The following is a 17,311-nucleotide window of genomic DNA, read 5'->3' on the forward strand; positions in this document are numbered from 1 at the left end:
TGAGATTGTTTTTTTAATAGATGAAATAGATGAAAATTAAAATGTAAAATAGAGTTATGGTTTTGAACCTCTTTCTTTTACATTTTACATTATGTTGCCATTTTTGGTCCTCCATATAAATCCCCCTCACCTCTCCCCCATTTTTGTACAGGTCCTTATAAGCCTTATAGGTGCTCTGATAGTTGTTTGACCCACTGTGGGTCTTCCGGTCTCGTTCCTCTCAGTATTTATTTGTCTGTCCTGCCGTCGCAGAACATCAGAATTTTTTTGGAATTGACGAACGCCTCGGGCCGGTGGCCATCAGCTTCCGTCGAGAGGAGAAAGAAGGATCCAGCGGCGCTCAGAACAACTGTAGAATCATATTTCGCACCACAGAGGTAAAAGCAGCGCGCTTCTCCTGTCCTGTGTGTAAAATTGATTCGACCGGATGTGTTGAGTGTGAATCCCGTCCGCAGATGAAGACTCTGCGAGGTTCCATCCTGGAGGAGTCGGTGCCCTCTGCGGCTCGACACACGACCCCCAGAGGCTTGACTCCCAAGAGGCTGTTGGAGTTCATCATGCCTGAGCTGAACCAGCACTGCCTTCGCTTGGCCTCAAACTCCCCCAAGGTGCGGGACACCCTGCTCAAACTGGATGAACAAGGGGTGAGTAACGCGACACCGGTGATACTGAAGGCTGCTGCATGTGTCGGGCAGAAAACTGTAAATTGTGTCAAACGGCATCAGATAGGGTTTGTGTATTTTTCTCCACTTTATGTTAAAAGCCTATAACTGCTGTCCAAGAGGTCATTTAACCCAGTTATTACATTTGCTTCCATTCCATTAGAACTGGAGCTGTAAGCTAATTGTTTTCAAGTTGATTATGTACTGCAGAAAGAGTAAAAAGCAAAAAGCTCTCACTTTATTGTTTTTCTCCTGTATTGTTTGACTTGGAGCCATTGCTTTTTCTTCCGTATTTATCGCAAATATTATTGACTTAGAAAAGATTCATTCAAATTTCAATTTTGTCGTGATTAAAAATTGTAACATTTGTTTGTCACGCATCCTGAGCCCAAAACATTTAGTGTCCCAATTTGTTTGAAAAACACTCAAAAGAAACAAATTATGAGATTTAAATAATGAAATCAAAAGGTACTAATAAATATAAAAATGTACCAAACATTTAATTAGTGAGATGCAAAATATTTTTTGCTGATTACCCAACATTGAAGTAGTTTTTTTAAAAACCCATATTTCTTTATTTCTATTGACTTTTTTGACATTGCAGAACCTGCCAAATACTGAAGCTCCTTCATTATCCTGTAGGTGCTCTCTAGTTATATATTCAATTTAATTCAATTTTATGTTATTTTATTTACATGTTGCCAAATCACAACAACACTTGTCCCCTCACGATGCTTTATACTGTAAGGGATAAGCATCGATGTAACTTTGTGCTGAACATTGGGGGGGGGGAGTAATACCTAGACTAAAGAAAATCAACAGCGTATTTATGCAAGATAATTCATAATTTTATTGGGGGGGTTATATTGGTTGGGTCTGATTATTGGGGGGCGGGGGGTCATAACCCCCCTAACCCCCCTGGATATTACGCCCCTGGGTATAAAGCTCAACAACAGTAGAGATAAAGAAACACATTTAGACGAACCCCTATAACCAAATATTTTTGTGACAGTGGGAAGGAAAACTTCCAGTACATCAGGATAGCCATTAGCTGCGACCAGTCGGAGGTGATGGGAGGAAGAAAGGACAAAAGACATGCTGTGGAAGAGCGAGTTTAATAAAAACTAATGATTAAAGGCAGAGTGGCGTATAGACACAAAGTGATCTGGGTGGAGAGTGTAAAACTGCAAGAAATGACCAGTTAAAAAAGTCTTGGGAGCTGTGATGAGTTTGATTATGTTTACATTCAGTAATACCCAACTCCCTTGCCTTTTCCTGTAAAGTAAAATATCAAAGAAAGGCTAGAAATGAGAGTTCTCCCTCTAACTCTGTATATTTTTCAGTGCTCAATAACTTTTGTGCCTCTCTATCTTCCAGCTGAATTTTCAGCGAAAGGTTGGGATAATGTACTGCCGGGCCGGGCAGAGCTCAGAGGAAGACATGTACAACAACGAGAGCTCCGGGCCGGCATTTGAGGAGTTTCTGGATCTGCTCGGGGAACGGGTGCGACTGAAGGGCTGGGAAAAATACCGAGCTCAGCTGGACAACAAGAGTGAGCTACAGACACTTCACTTACACACACATCTATTGGCTACATCTCACCTTGTCGCAGTACGATTATCCGAAGGGCATCAGTGCACCACAGCAAGCCGAAGATAACTCCTATCTAGCCACATGTAATCTGAGTAATGCCTGCAAAATAGCATAGTCACTGCTGATTATCTCTGAGCTGTTTTCCCTTGAGTGAGCAGCGGAGAACAGCGAACGGGACACATTTCATCCCGGCTGTGACAGCCTGAGTTTAGTGTTTCCTTCAGAGACGTCGACTGATTCTGCTAAATCTCTACCTGTCTGTCTCTTTCTGTGCGTACCTGTGCAGCCGACTCAACTGGGACACATTCGCTCTACACGCGCTACCAGGACTACGAGATTATGTTTCATGTGTCCACCATGCTGCCCTACACAGCCAACAACACACAGCAGGTAACAGCAGCCACAACCTAACAGGCCCGTGACACATGGTTTCCTTTTCCTGCTCTTTGTGTATCACAACACAATTCCACAGAATTGCAGTCTTCCTTCAGCCTTTGTTCAGTATTCTTCAAAAGACCGAATGAGCCACGATTTTCATTACCCAGCTCTCTTCGTACCGTCGTGCTTTAGTAAAAGCTGCAGAAAAAGCCTCTGCGCTCCACAACAAGCATGACATAAAAATCCTGCCCCCCAGTGTTCACTCCCACCATGAAGGTATTCACTGCTGGCCGTCTTCTGCGCATTCATCCGGCTGTCGTGTTTTAACGTGCCGTCTAGGGTTTAAGCCTGTTTGGTGTCATTTGCAAAGAAACTGGACATTGCATGTTAATATAGATTAAAGATTTTACATGGCAGTGATGAGCCACTGCATTGCCTCTTTAATCTGCAGCCTCTGCAGCAGCAGCGGTTTAGGCTCCGGTAGCTTTGGTGCAATAATCTAAAGCCAAGCCTGCATTTGTATCTTGGGTTTTTGTAATCTATTTTTATATGTTTGTCTATGAAGAAAAGCGATTTAAATCACAACAAATCTCCCAAAGTATGATTAATAAAGTTCAGATGAAAAGACGCAGGAGTATTTACAACTTATTTAGTTTATTTATTCTAATAAACATGATTAATTGTCATTGTTTTCTTCACGTTTAATGCGTCATGTACAGAGCATTAAAACGGAAGAAGTCATGAGTAAATGGGCCGATTGGTAAAACACGATCGTTATTATGATGAATTCGCTTATTTAATTTGTAGGCCTGTCTTGAAGCATTATCTGTCTGCTCATCCCTTAAATGTTTTTGTTTGGTAGGTAACTGTTCTCAGGTTTAATTAGCTGCAATGGCCTGTGGTTTAATTAATGTCTATGTTTCTGTTTGGTCTCATCAGTTGCTGCGGAAGCGCCACATCGGTAACGACATTGTGACGATCGTGTTCCAGGAGCCGGGCGCTATGCCCTTTACTCCGAAGTCCATCCGCTCCCATTTCCAGCACGTCTTCATCATCGTGCAAGTTCACGAGCCCTGCACCGAGAACACCTACTACAGGTCTGACTCCATCATTCTCAGGGGTTTAACGAGAATTTGTACATTTTTTCAGCAGCTAAAATTAAAAAAGCACTTAGGAAAAAGGAATTAGGGATTCGGGTTCTTTGTGTGAGAAGTGGCAGATTTAAGTAAGCTATAAGGATTTTAGTCGATCTAAAAAAAATTTTTCAAAAATTGTTAGAGTGTTGGAGTTAGAGTCACATCCTGGTATTTGCGTGTGCCCTGCCGCAACAACACTCCAAAACAAAACAAGACATAGATTGAATGTTCCTGCTGCACCCTCTCCTCACTCCTCATTTCTCTTCCTCTCAGGGTGGCTGTGACACGCTCTAAAGACATCCCATTATTCGGGCCTCTGTTCCCCAAAGGTGCCCGATTCCCTCGCTCGGCCGCCTTCAGAGACTTCCTCCTGGCGAAGGCGGTCAACGCTGAAAATGCTGCAGAGAAGTCAGAGAAGTTCCGCTCCATGGCCACCCGCACGCGTCAGGAATACCTGAAGGACCTGGCGGAAAACTACGTGACCACCACGCCCATAGACTCCTCCACTAAGTTCCCCCTGCTCTCCCTGGGCGGAAAGCGCAAAGACAAGATGAAGGGCGCCAAAGGGGCCGAGCTGCACAGCAATGGGGCCCTTGTGTGGGCGGTGATGGTGAACAGCATAGATGAATGGGAGGCCGGAGAGCACAAGCTCCCCTGTTTGCTCGGCGTGTCGGCCGAGTCGGTGGTGCTCATCGAGAGGTATTCGCGCAAGGTGGTGTTCAACTGCTCCTGTCGCGATGTCATTGGCTGGAAGGCGGTGACAGAGCCCAAAGACGGGGGGCCCTGCTTAGATATCTTCTACGAGCGCGGGGAGTCGGTGTCGATCAGCGTGATGGAGAACCAGGCAGAAGACATACGAGAGGTGGTCCAGAGGCTTGAGGTGGGTGACTGTGACCCGAATTGAAATTTCTGCGTGACTATTTTACGTCTTTTTCATTCCTTCACCCGAATCTGCTCTTCTGCAGCTGGTTACACGGGGCTGCGAGGCGCTGGAGGTCACACCCCTGCGCGACGGAGTGGGGCAGCCCGGCTTCCTGATGAACGAGGAGGGCTTTGTGACGGAGCTGCAGCGGTTTTGCTACGCTGAGAGCGGAGGCCTGCAGCTGTGGGCTCGCGTGGTGCGGCTATGCGGGCACTCGCTGGTTCACCTGAGCCTCGACGAGAGGACCAGGCTGCTCCGCACCGCCCACAAGATCCACATCACCGTCATCCCACCGGACGAGAACGGCAAGCCTCGCAGGTGGGGACGAGAAGGGAGTCGTGGGTATTGAACAGGGCTTGTGGGACAGGTCAGATCGGAACAACACAAGTGCTACTCACCTCTCACTCTTTAGTGGGTTACAGCCTGCAGTCAGTGTCACACCAGCTGACTAGAAGCAAGTCAATCCCTTTAATGATCTTTAATCACACTGTCACATGCTGCACTGCTGCTACCACCACCTTTCCATTCAGCTCAGATCAGAGGCAGGACAGAAGCAGCTGTGGAGGGGACTGTTTAGATAAATATAACCAATGCTTAACCGAATGCCTTTGCACCACCTCAAAATTCTTCTTTCATTACAACAAAGTCTCACAAAGACGTCAACGATATTTTTCCTCCCATCTCCTCTTAGTTTCAGCTTAGTTAGCTTATTTATTTTTTATTAATTTGTGTGTGTGATGTTTTTTTTCCTCCATGTTCTGCAGGAGTTTCTCTGAGCTGTATCTGAAAGCCATCAAGGATGCAGAGTGCAAGCCCGGTGAGAATCAGTCAGGAGAGGCCTGGGTGCTGGACGAAAGGGAGGAAGAGGAGGAGGCAAAAAAAGAGGATGATGATGTGAAGGCGGGCGGGGTCGAGGAGCCGGACACAAAGGAGGCGCAGGCGGAGACCGACGAAGGCGAAGAGCAGCTCTGCGATAAAGTGGAGAGCGAGCGCAATCCGTACTCGCTCCTCACAATGCCCAGCTTACCTTTGTTACGAGCCACATCTCTGCAGGACCAGCCGGCCAATCAGGGCCAGGAGGGCAGCGCTTCGCAGCTCCCGCGCAGCTACTCTCTGGAAAAACAGCTGTCCTACAGCGACACTTGCGACGCGGGGTGAGTGCGACTAAAGCTTATAGAGGTGTTCTTTGAAGTGTTACGGCGGCGTCACGAAGAAACACAAGAAATGAAAATCAAGGAAAAAAAGAGAAGCTAGATTTTATATAGGCTATTTAAATGCATCTGCTGATGATGCAATATCGCCGTCACTTTTCTGGTTCAGAAGTTGAGGCACGGACTGATTTTATCTTCAGGGAATTTAGCGCCTCCATTTTTAAACGTTTGACATTGTATACTCACTTTGATGTTCCTGTTCAAATTGCTTTTTTAACTTTATTTTCTCTCAAGTAGAAAGTGTAGTGTAGTAAACTGACACTAAGATATAATACTCAAAAAATGAACGCAAATCACACATCGGATCTTAAAGAATGAAAAGGACGTAACAGCAGTCAGCAGAAATCAATATCGTGCTTCAAAATTCAAATTGTTCAAGAGCTCCCTTCAATTTGGAGCGATTTATGTTTCACTTCTACTTGACTACATTTCAGAGGAAAACACTGTATTTCAGTCCCAGTGTCAGCTGGGATAAGCTCACTCCCACTGTTATTCTTTAGGGCGGATGGATACTGTGGTGCTCGTGCTTGTTCTTTTATCCATTATAGTTACTATAGTTTCTTTTTGAACAAATGAAGCATTGTTAAAAAATATTAATGACAAACAGTTTAGGTTAAACCTGAAGAAGGATTTCTGATCTCCTCAGACTAAACAGAAGTTTGATGATATCAGTCGGAGATCTCTAACTAGGAACAATATTCTTTTCTTGCAAATAAACGATTAAGAGGGTTGATAACAGAAAGGAGCAGTTTCATCAGCGTGTATCATGGTTAAAAACTACTCAAGCAACGACAAGCCGTAAATACTGCTGATGATAGTATAGCACATTTAACATCCCCACAGTCATAGAGCTTACTTTTGATAATATAATCCCTTTTTCCTGATTTAATATGAACTGAAATTGAAGACTCTTTCCACCGCTTGCTTTCTAATTCTCATGAAGCAGGTTGGCTGGCCAAGCAGTTGATCTCCTGTTAGTGATTTTTCTTAATAAAAAGCAAAACAAAAACCTCTTCAAGGACCATATTAGCAGACAAGTCAAGAATGATAGCCACGAAGCAAGCTTGCTTTCAATTTAGAGGTTACTTACATAATGATCTGCACTGTGCACTCTTTCAAAGGCCCTCCGCATCTGTCTCGGGTAAATCCCTTTAACCACACTGGTCAGCTTGAGGAAAACGTTGTGCATAAAGGAAATATTCATGAGGATAATATTAAATTCTGCTGCTCGCTAAATCGAATTTGACTTCTTTTTATCGTCACACAAAGTAGTACTGAGAAATTAGACTGGACGGCATCACATGATATATTTGACAGATAATTCTGCGAGTGCGCCACAGTAAATGTGAATCAGGCTCAAATCTGAGCCATCCTGGAGATTACTTCTCTGGTTTCTGTTTTGACCTTTAGATTGGTTTAAAAAAATAAAGCCTCAACATCCAATTTTTGTTGGGTTTTTTGGGGTTATTTTTTCAACACCCTCTTTCCCTCCGCCCCGGTGTGCAGGCACGTGTATGACAACGTGGGGTTGAAGGTTGAACACCACATCTATGAGAACATCGGGGAGCTGAGGGATGCCACACCTGATCTGATCCTGGAAGTCAAACCGAAGGTTGCCCTCGACGACGAGCAGGTGAAAAAACAGCACCTCTCCGTCTCCTTTCCGACACCGTTGTCTCTCCTTCATCTCAAACTCTGTCTTGTCTTCAGTTCACGGGGGCCGAGTTTGGCGATGACAAAGCCTCGGCGAGTGACTCCTCTCTCTCGTCTTCGCGGCTGTCAAGTGTGGACCGAGCTGAAAGAAATTCACGAGCCCTGAGTCTTCATAACTCCATCACCAAGAGTAAGCGCTTGCTTATTTAGAGTCTCATTGTATGTGCATAACAAAATCTAAAAGGGAAAATCTCATTCAGACAGAACAGCAGACACAGCCGCAGCTTAAATGAAGCCGAAATACAACAATTACACATGTTTGCAAATCATCTCTGCCTGATTTAACCTCAAATTCCTTTTTCCAGATTTCCTCTGCCTTAAAATCCTCTCTTCATTATCCTCCCTTTAGTCCCCACTGCATCCCCTTTGTTCCTCCTCTTTCATCCACGCTGCCCCCTATTCCGCTAATCTAATATCATCCCTGCTCTGCTGCCACCCCCTGCCAAGGCTGGGATAAAAGGGGGACAGATGGGTAGTGGGAGGGGTGGAGTTTTAGGCAGCCCCAATTCAAGGAACCCCTCTTACACCATCTGCTCTGCCTCCACTGAGACTATGAGACTCATCATTTAACTGCCGTAAGAGCACACTTGCTCATCCTCTCATCATCAGAGTCTTCTGATATTTTTTTTTCAGGGGGATGCAGGGTTCTCTCATTTCTAAAGCATCTTAATAATGAAATTTAGCTTCTTAATATGTCTTAAACCAGTACTTTTCACTACCTTCAATGTCATTAAAACTCTTATATTCACAAAAATTCACCAAAACTATTCAAATATTAAAGCTCCCTGTCTTGCACCGTAACTCTCATGTACTATATTTTGATCGCGTGCTTCTATAAATTTCATCTTAGTTGGTCTGACATGGCCAGGCAGGCACATCAGCTCATCTGTGCTCTAAAATCTGACCAGCAGTAACACAGCAGCACCCCCAGGTGGGGACTCTTTGCTATTGCAGAACCAGAAGAAATCAGCTGCTTCACACATCCCAGTCCTCTTGCGCTGTTACCTATAATCTGAGGCATGTTTAGTGAACTTATTCCTCTGTGTTACAGTTCTCTCGGAGACGACAGATTCGACTGAGGAGGAGTGGCAGTCGATTTCTGACCTGGCCACAGCCTGCCGCAACATCCTGGAGGCTTTGTCACGAGAGGGTGAGGAACTGTTTATATATACTTGATAAATGTGGATTAGACTGTAAAAAATGCATCAAGCTCCTAAAATGTTCTGCACAATCACAGGAAAATAGACTCGCTTTACTATAAGTAAATAACTGTAACATTGCCTTAATTAGCTACGATTATGCGCTATAACTAAAAGCATCCTGGATAAATGCCACTTGGCCTGCACCTCCACCCCATCAAACACCTTTGGGACCACTTAGAAAGACTAAACTTTAAGCCCAGCCGAACTTCCACATCCGGTCTCGCTAATACTGCATAGAAACAAATCTCTGCAGCCAGAATTAAGATGCTGGAAACTCTTTTTAGAAGAGCAAGGGGTCCTGTAAGAAGCAGATTGTCTGGAATAGATGTTTAAATGAGTGATCTAGTTGTTTGTCCTTTGGCCACATAGCATAAGGGTTCCCAGTTTGACTGCTCAGGTGCACTGTTGTTGCACCACCTTAAAGAATAGAATAAAAAATAACTGTCTGTAAACAGTATTGCAAATGCTACCTGTCTGCCAGACATGTCAACAATCCTGCGGGCATCATTTGTTGGGAACAGTTAGCTAATGCGAGCATGGTGCCAAGCAAGCAATGCATCAAATGAGCAGTCACAACAGTTTTCGTGTGTCAATGTAATCAAAAGAAAAACTCGTAGCATGTCAGAAATGTTGGTATGTTCTTTGGTGTGTTTGGGCACAAAAAGTTGCATGTTGTATTAAAGTGTAAAAAAGGGGGGGCATGCAGTCGTCTGAAAAACTAAGAACATCCCTGATTCTGTAGCTTGTAGATCCACGATTAGCAGCAATAACTTGAATTAACTGGTTACTGTGTGACATTATTTGTCTCACACATTATTGTGGAGGATTTTTGCCCACTCTTCTTTACATGTTGCTTCAGTTTATTGAGGTTTGCGGGCATTTCTTTATGCACAGCATTAACAGGTTCCCACCACAGCATTTCAGTCAGGTTGAGGTCTGGACTTATTGCAGCACCCCGAGTTTTTTCATTTTCAGCCATTTTTTTGCAGATGTGCTGCTGTGCTTAGGATCATTGTCCTGTTGCAAAATACAAGCTTTAGCTGTGGACAGATGGCCTCACATTTGACTCTGTCCTAGCTGGTATGAGGCAATTTGGCCAAATATGGCATCAGGCATTAAATGCCAACCATCTAGTCCAAAGACATTGTTCCACACGTTTTTGTGTAAGAAGTTTTCTCCTGGCAAACCTTCCAAATAGTCGTACTTTTTTAGTGTTTTTCTAACCATACATGACCTTTAACACATGATCTCCTATCCCCACGTTGGTGTCGTCCCCACATCATCATTTTACTGTTGGTCCAGGATCAACATCCCAATTGACCAGTGAGTCTATCTGAGATTTTATTTAGCATTAGTCAAGCAGTTAGCTAACACTTTTCTGAAAACCAACATGAGTAACGTTAATTTGGCTAACAGCAAACCTAAATTGATTATATAGTTGTTATTAATATTGTTATTAATAACTGTATGAATTAATTTAGAATGCTTGAAGAAGAAGAAGAAGGCTTGAAATATTTACCATTTATTCCTGAAGAGAGTTTTATATAAAACAAAGGTGTTTGGGGTTTTTTTTCCACATTACAAAGAAATGACATCACAACAACATGATTGGTCGGTTGCAATCTTAACATTAATATGATTAGCACCTACACCAACTTTAACATTTAAGCTGCTGACTGAATGTGTAGGTGCAGGTGTAGGTGCAGCAAACTTCCAAAACTTCTGCTTTTATAGAGATGATCACACCTGCTGATGGACAATTAACCAAGTGCAACTGATTAGCAGGATCTGACTCCTACTTACCCTCTTAATTCTTATAAACGCAGTGAGAGCGTACTTAGCTTGTCACAGGAGTGCATAGAGTCAAAACATCTTTATTGACTTCATCAACTTTCACATCTCTGTCTCCATCACATTTTATTTAATTTACTGTATATATCACTTATGATCATTATAATAATGTGAATAATGTTCCTTATCGCAGACCGCAAAGCCGGAGACCCCTCCCAAGCAGGCGCTGATCAAACTGACGGCAAGCCAAAAGAATCAAAGGAGAGGTGGGTTGCTCTAAAGTGCATCTAAGCCGAAGCAGTTCAACATCTTTGTAGTCAGCGCCTTTGTCTGAATTACTCCCTTTTCTCAATTAAGTTAGAACAGCACCTCTATTCTCACTCAGTTATTTAGACTACATCCAGCTGTTTGAGTCAACGTGATGGCTTCTCGCCGCCATAAAGAGAAGCCCCGTGCTGACTCGGTGATGCAGTTCTGTGTGTGACTCACTGCTGTGGCTTTTTTTTTTCTTTAAAACTGTAGCTCCATTTTTACTTGTCTTCAGTGGCCTTGTTCGCCTCATCCATGCTGAGACTGAACAAACAAAGTCCTGCAGATCTGCTGGAGACAAAACAAAGACAGAAACAAATGTCAACAGTAGATAAGCAAAAACAAAGGTGTGAATATTTCTTTGATAAATCAAGTTCACATCAAAAGCACAACAATAAAATCGTCAAGTTATGCACACATTATAGTTAACAATTGGAGTGACGTTGACAGCAGTTAGAGCGCATTTGTGTTATTAAACACGCAAATTTATAAATATATGGGGGAGGGTTTCGGCTCAAAATTTTCCTCAGCTTTTACGTTTCCAGTTGTCAGGTCATATTTGGTGATCGTCATGAAAACCAAATGAAGTTTCTTTAAAGATCAAACACGCTACACTGCAATTTCTGCCCTTTTCTGTCGTTTAAACCTATCTCACTTTAAATTCACTGCTGGGAGGCCACTTTCGCTTCGCTCCGTGGGGTCTACTTATTATGTACAGCCGCAGTCAGACGAAATGCATCGTGGGATGACTGCGCTCGCTCAGAGCGGCTCTGCTCGTCGGATGTAGCAATTACTGTAAATTGATGTGTGAGTATTACAAGTTTCATTAAAAGGCAGGAGGGACAAAGCGTCGAGCTCCGAGGCTGTCAGAGTGACAGATGGCGTCTCGAGCAATCAAGCAAATTGAAAAGTTCACACACTTGGTTCAAGAGGAAAGGAAAACTTTCCCACTGCAGGCTTTTGTTGATTTGATGGCTGGGATGCTGAAACACCCCGACGCTTTGTGTTATATTCATGGATTTATTTTTTCAAGATATTCATTTATTTATTTGTTCGGATTAGAAACGGGGAGATCATGAAGTCGTCGTCATGTGATCGCTTTTGACAAAGTGTCACTGCCGCTCTCTGTTGCAGTGACTCTCCAGGCCACCTGGAGGAGAAGGTGTCGCAGCTGGAGGCCATGCTGAAGAAGCTGCAGGATGACCTGCAAAAGGTGCTTTGACTTCCATGAATGTTTTTCTCTGTGGGTAACGTTTTTCAGGGATCCTCAGCTCAAGCAGAAAAATCAGCAGGTAGAAGAAACTATCACTTAAATCGCTAAGCTTCTGTCACTGCGGAGAGATGATTTCCATTTGCCAGTGCAGCCTTTTGTTTACTCATGTCGAATCACAGCTATACAGATGCATTAAACACACACGAAAAACAAACAAACAAAAAAAAAAAACACTATAAAAAATCATTTATTTATTTATAATTTCGTGTACAGAAATTATTATCAGATTTCTTTTGAAATTCCAGTATTATACATTTTTACATGTATTTATGACAACTCCTTCAGTGCTTTGATAATGTGATGATGTGCTCTGTTTGTTGGTTTGTTTTGTTTTTATTTTCATGTCGATACCTCTGAATGCTGTGTAGCCATTTTCACACATGAACTCCAGACGATGTTGATGAGTCACATCAGGACTTTTGTGTGCAGCTCCCCTTTTTTGTCGTATTTAACTCACGTCAGAAGTGTTCTTACTAACGGAAATGCTCGAAGCGGTGCAGAAAGGGGGTGCTTCCTGAGTAGAGCGAGCGGGGAGGCCCGACTTGTGACGCGCACTCGCTGTGAACTGAGCTACCTGCACGATTCTCATCACTCGTTCTTGTGCACTTTATACCGCTCGAGCACGCAACCCCGTCGGGTGATTTATAGAAAAGATCGGCGGTGCAGAGCATGTGTGAAAACGGCACGTGTCAGGAACTCAAAGGCCACTTTACGCAACGTTTCCGGAACCTTTAACCACATCTGATGGCTACTACAGACAAGTGGGCATTGTGTTGCGATTTTTTTTTTATTTTTAATTATTATTATTTTTGCCAAACACTGTATATGTCCTGTACTGTATATGTACAAAGCAAACATATGGCAGTTTTTTTCTATTTGAAGTCCTTGTTTAGGACTGCAACTATACCTATTTTCAGCATTGAGAGATCTAATGGATATTTTTCTAATCATTCACCTCCGAATTTCCAATGCTGTAATAACAAGACAAACAAACAAACTAAAAACAGAACATTTGGTGCTGAAACAATTAGTTGATTGAGAGAAACTGAATGCTTCTTAGTGCCGTAGCCTCTCAGATATGAGGATTTGCTGCTTTTCTCTGTTTTACTTTAAAACCAAGCAATATTAAAAAACATTAAGTTGGACTTTTGCAAGCTTGATGTGATTGTTTTCCATAGTTTCTGGCATGTGGTCGATCGGTGAAAGTGTTCAATGAAAAATAATCATCAGACTTTTCAATCACGAAAATAACCCCTAGTTGCAGCCCTACACCCCACTGTAAGACGCCCTTAAAGCACTGATTTTAATAAATGATATGCAACAGTGAAAAGTCAGCAAATGTTTGGTTGTGTTTACCTGATAAATGTCTAAAACAGCAACAACAACAACAAAACAATCTTTTCTTTCAAACAAGTGATTGACTAATTGTTTCTGCGCTGTTTCGGGATGCGACTTTATTCTTGCTCACACCACATTGTGTTGTTTTTATCTCATCACTCTGTGTGTTTATTTGTACCATAGACTGTATATAAAGACCGCATACAGAGACTGTTATATACAGTCTATGACTTGTACCCACAAGTTGCTTAAAGCCACCGGTGCACCTGCCGCTCTCCTCCCATTCCTGCCACAGCCATCTGAGCAACAGCTTTTTTTTTGTTCTGTTGTGTGCCGATGTCTTACAGGAGAAGGAGGACAAGGCGGTGCTGCAGGCCGAGGTGCAGAGCCTCAGGCAGAACAACCAGCGGCTGCAGGAGGAGTCACAGAGCACGGTGGCCCGTCTCATCAAAGTCACCGAGCTGCTGTGCAACGTCAACAAGCCTTGTTAGCTTCACCGCCGCACGTGCGTGCACGCACGAAAATCAGCAGAGTGATGCAAATCGTACAGTGCGGGTTTTTTTTTACGCTCGACACATTTACTTTGTTCTGAAATATTTTGAAAACACACACACATACCTATCCTCTTTAATCTCACAGTCTCTCGTCCTGAATCCTGGACTTGCCTGCTGGTGAGGGAGTATGCAAATCAATTTTTAGGGGGAAAAAAAGACATTTATCATCCAGTGATGACCTTTGCAGACTGACCGACACAGGCTGCTGTGTTGATGTGCTATGCCAGAGTGCTTCTAGTAGTGTGTGTGCGTGTATGTATGATTCGGTGTGTGTGGATGTGTGTGCGTCTATATATTGCTTCAAATACTTGACGAGCTGGGCTTAATAGCACTTGCTTAAAAAGACTGAGAGACGCTGAATAGCATGTTTGGTGGTGTTTTAGCCAAAATGACCAAAAGTGTGTATATATATATATATATATATATATATATATATATATATATATAGTTTATGTATGTAAATATATATACACACAAAGTGTGTGTGTGTGTGTGTGTGTGTATATATATATATATATATACACATATATCAATCACCAGTAATATATGTGAATTGTAGTACTGCTATCCTGCCAGACATGTAGTTGCAATGTCTGAGTGTGGTTCTGGCTGATAGTGTGGAAGGCCTTGATGTAAAAAACAAGAAGGAGGGAGAAAAAAGGGGGGAGACATGAGAATTACAAGCCTGTAGGCAGCCTTCTACTTCAAAAGATGTAATGACTATAACTGACTCGCTTCAGAGTCCATTACGCAAGGACATCACACTCCCTGCCCTCTTCACTTCTCAGTAGTACTGTATTTAAGAAATTCTCTTTTTTAGGGAGAGACTATTAAAAAATGAAAGAAAGAAAAAGCCCATGAAATAAGGGACGTAAACTGGAAATGCTTAAAAAAAATGAACTGAGCATGCTTGTCTGTCTGAAGTACGTGTGGGGAAAAAAAGAGTGTTAAAGGGACGCTGAATAAGGGTTATACCTCTCCTGAAGACACAGACTACAGCAGGAAAGAACTGCTCCGGCTTCCTTCCATGATTGCCTGTAGCTGTTATCTTCTAACCTCACTATTGTAGCAGCCATACTGTAGAAGATCTCCTCCTGCTGGCCTGAACCACTGAATGCCAAAAGGCAGCTTTTTATTTCAGCTGGCAAAATAGCTTTAGGTGTCCGAATAACAGCACCTTTGAACTGATAGTGAAATACAGAATATTGTATTTAAATATGTTTTGTGTTTGGCGGATGTCTACCGTGACTATTTTTGGGGTAATTGTTTACTACTGCTCATGAGGTGGCAGTAAGGACGATAGGTGAAGTCTTACCTTTCCACCCTGGTGTGTGTTTGTGTGTGTGTGTGTTTCTGTGTCATTCTTGCACTTTTTTCCCTTTTTTTTTTTTTTTTTTTGTAAAAATTAAACCCTCGGTGGGGCACATACTGTACTTTATTTAGGCTGCCCAGGTAACGTCTTGTTCAACATAAGGAGGTGGTAAGATCTCATCCCCCTGACGCCACCTTACCTCACCTTTCTGTGTCCACTGCTGACGAACAGAGTGCGTTCAGAGGAGTTTTGGACTGCTTCTCCTCAGTGCCAACGAAAAGCCCAGGCAGCTTTCCCAAACCCCACACAAACTAATCTCCAAACTCTGAACTCTGAACTCCGAGGGAAAAAAAATGGGAATGCCAAACGTTCGCTGGACGCCCAGAATCCGTTGTTTCTTGTACAAACTTCCTCTTGTAATTTTATTTTAGAGTCACTGTGAATACCTGGTACCAGCATATTAAGATACAGTATATACAGATTAAATTATGAATCGAAAACTTTATCAGTATGCGAAGATACTGTATGTACAACTGAACCGCTCCATGTTAGTGCATTGGGTTGTGTATGCCTTCCTTTTTGCAGGACGATGACCAATAACCAATGCAGACGAGTATTGATCATGGCCGGCGGGCTCCCGTTTGATCTCCTCTTCATGCTGAAGCCTCGAGGGCCGCGAGAAGACCCGTTTTACTGTATCTTGTATAGTTATTTAGATTGTAGGAGAGGTTGGTGAAGCATGAGAATGTGCCAAGCAACTTCTGAGCTCCCCTCCGTATGTGTGTATCTATAAAATGTAACTTATTAATCAGTGCAAATGTGGATTTTCTTGTAGCTGTTTTAACTGGAGGAAAGTTGTGAGGATGAAAATGTGAAACAAGGCAGAAAGGAAGTGGGCTTGCTTCTAAGTTTGACTTTCTTTTGTAGACGACCAGCAACTATGATATAAGATGACAAAATGCTATCTGAAACTCTTTAATGTAACTATGGGTCTCGTTATTGTTCGAGCTTTTTCAGCTATAGCTCTTTCATATTTGATAAGGTCTTAAAAATAACACCAGTAGGTACGCCTTAATGTGTAAATCAGAAAGGATGGTTCAACTGGTCATACTGGTGTTAATGTGAAGGCTTATTTCTCTGACTTTGTGCCTACCTTTAAAAAAAAAAAGTAATGTATGCTAACCCAGCTTAGAGTTTTAATTTCTTTGACTTTGGTTGCACTTTTGTTTTATTTCCATTTTATTTTATTTTTATTTTTTTGTGCCAGATGAAGGATTTTTCTAAGAGACGACAACATCTGGTCTCATCCCGCTGGTTGAGGAAAAGTCATTTGGGTATTTTGGTACCACGTGATCTGAAGATCGGATAATAATAATAGATGTGTGTTGTTAATCTCAAGCATCACTGAAGCTTCACACAGCTCGACAAGTACCACAGATTGTTAAGAGAAGCGACATATAAATATATATATGATTTTTAAAAGTCAATAAAAAGGAAAAAGGTGCTTAAAATGACGGCTGATGATGCGTTGAAATCAACACAGTGAATTTGATGAGCTCGGTCTGATTCACCTATTAGAGATGATTGTGTGATTTTTAAAAATGCACTTTAATAATTTCAAAGGGATAAATGTTGGGAGAGACAACGGTCACCGTCTGCTTAACCTGATATGACATCAAATACCCCAAAAGCAGATTACAAGGAGAAATCATATATGTGAATTATTCTGTGTTGGCTTGGATTTTTCAAATCTGGAATCTGAGGGATTTTGTGGATCACGGAGCAGGCAGGTCACTCTTTTAAAAACTAAATTGTGAGAAAAGACTACTCTTTTTAACTTCAATGCCGTTTGAGCTGTAGCACACAGAAAGTTTGATCTTTGCCAGAACAGTCGGATGAATTTGTCCAAGAACAGAA

General features: G+C 42.5%; 1 protein-coding gene across 2 annotated transcripts in view; it reads left to right on the plus strand.

The window, feature by feature from the left end:
• Positions 1–16,905, plus strand: part of sipa1 (signal-induced proliferation-associated 1) — a 38,163-nt gene extending 21,258 nt beyond the window's left edge. For both annotated transcript variants that reach the window (XM_006802221.2, XM_006802222.2), the window contains exons 3-16: positions 253–377; positions 456–644; positions 2,040–2,214; positions 2,542–2,645; positions 3,573–3,730; positions 4,043–4,649; positions 4,735–5,009; positions 5,456–5,845; positions 7,409–7,535; positions 7,613–7,745; positions 8,667–8,765; positions 10,802–10,874; positions 12,052–12,130; positions 13,876–16,905. In XM_006802221.2, the coding sequence (XP_006802284.1) occupies positions 253–377; positions 456–644; positions 2,040–2,214; positions 2,542–2,645; positions 3,573–3,730; positions 4,043–4,649; positions 4,735–5,009; positions 5,456–5,845; positions 7,409–7,535; positions 7,613–7,745; positions 8,667–8,765; positions 10,802–10,874; positions 12,052–12,130; positions 13,876–14,019 (2,678 nt within the window). In that variant the 3' untranslated portion in view covers positions 14,020–16,905. The remainder of the gene's footprint in view (positions 1–252; positions 378–455; positions 645–2,039; positions 2,215–2,541; positions 2,646–3,572; positions 3,731–4,042; positions 4,650–4,734; positions 5,010–5,455; positions 5,846–7,408; positions 7,536–7,612; positions 7,746–8,666; positions 8,766–10,801; positions 10,875–12,051; positions 12,131–13,875) is intronic.
• Positions 16,906–17,311: the final 406 nt, after the last annotated feature.

This window comes from Neolamprologus brichardi, chromosome 10, assembly GCF_056152115.1.
Source record: "Neolamprologus brichardi isolate AB-2024 chromosome 10, ASM5615211v1, whole genome shotgun sequence".
NCBI lineage: Eukaryota > Metazoa > Chordata > Actinopteri > Cichliformes > Cichlidae > Neolamprologus > Neolamprologus brichardi.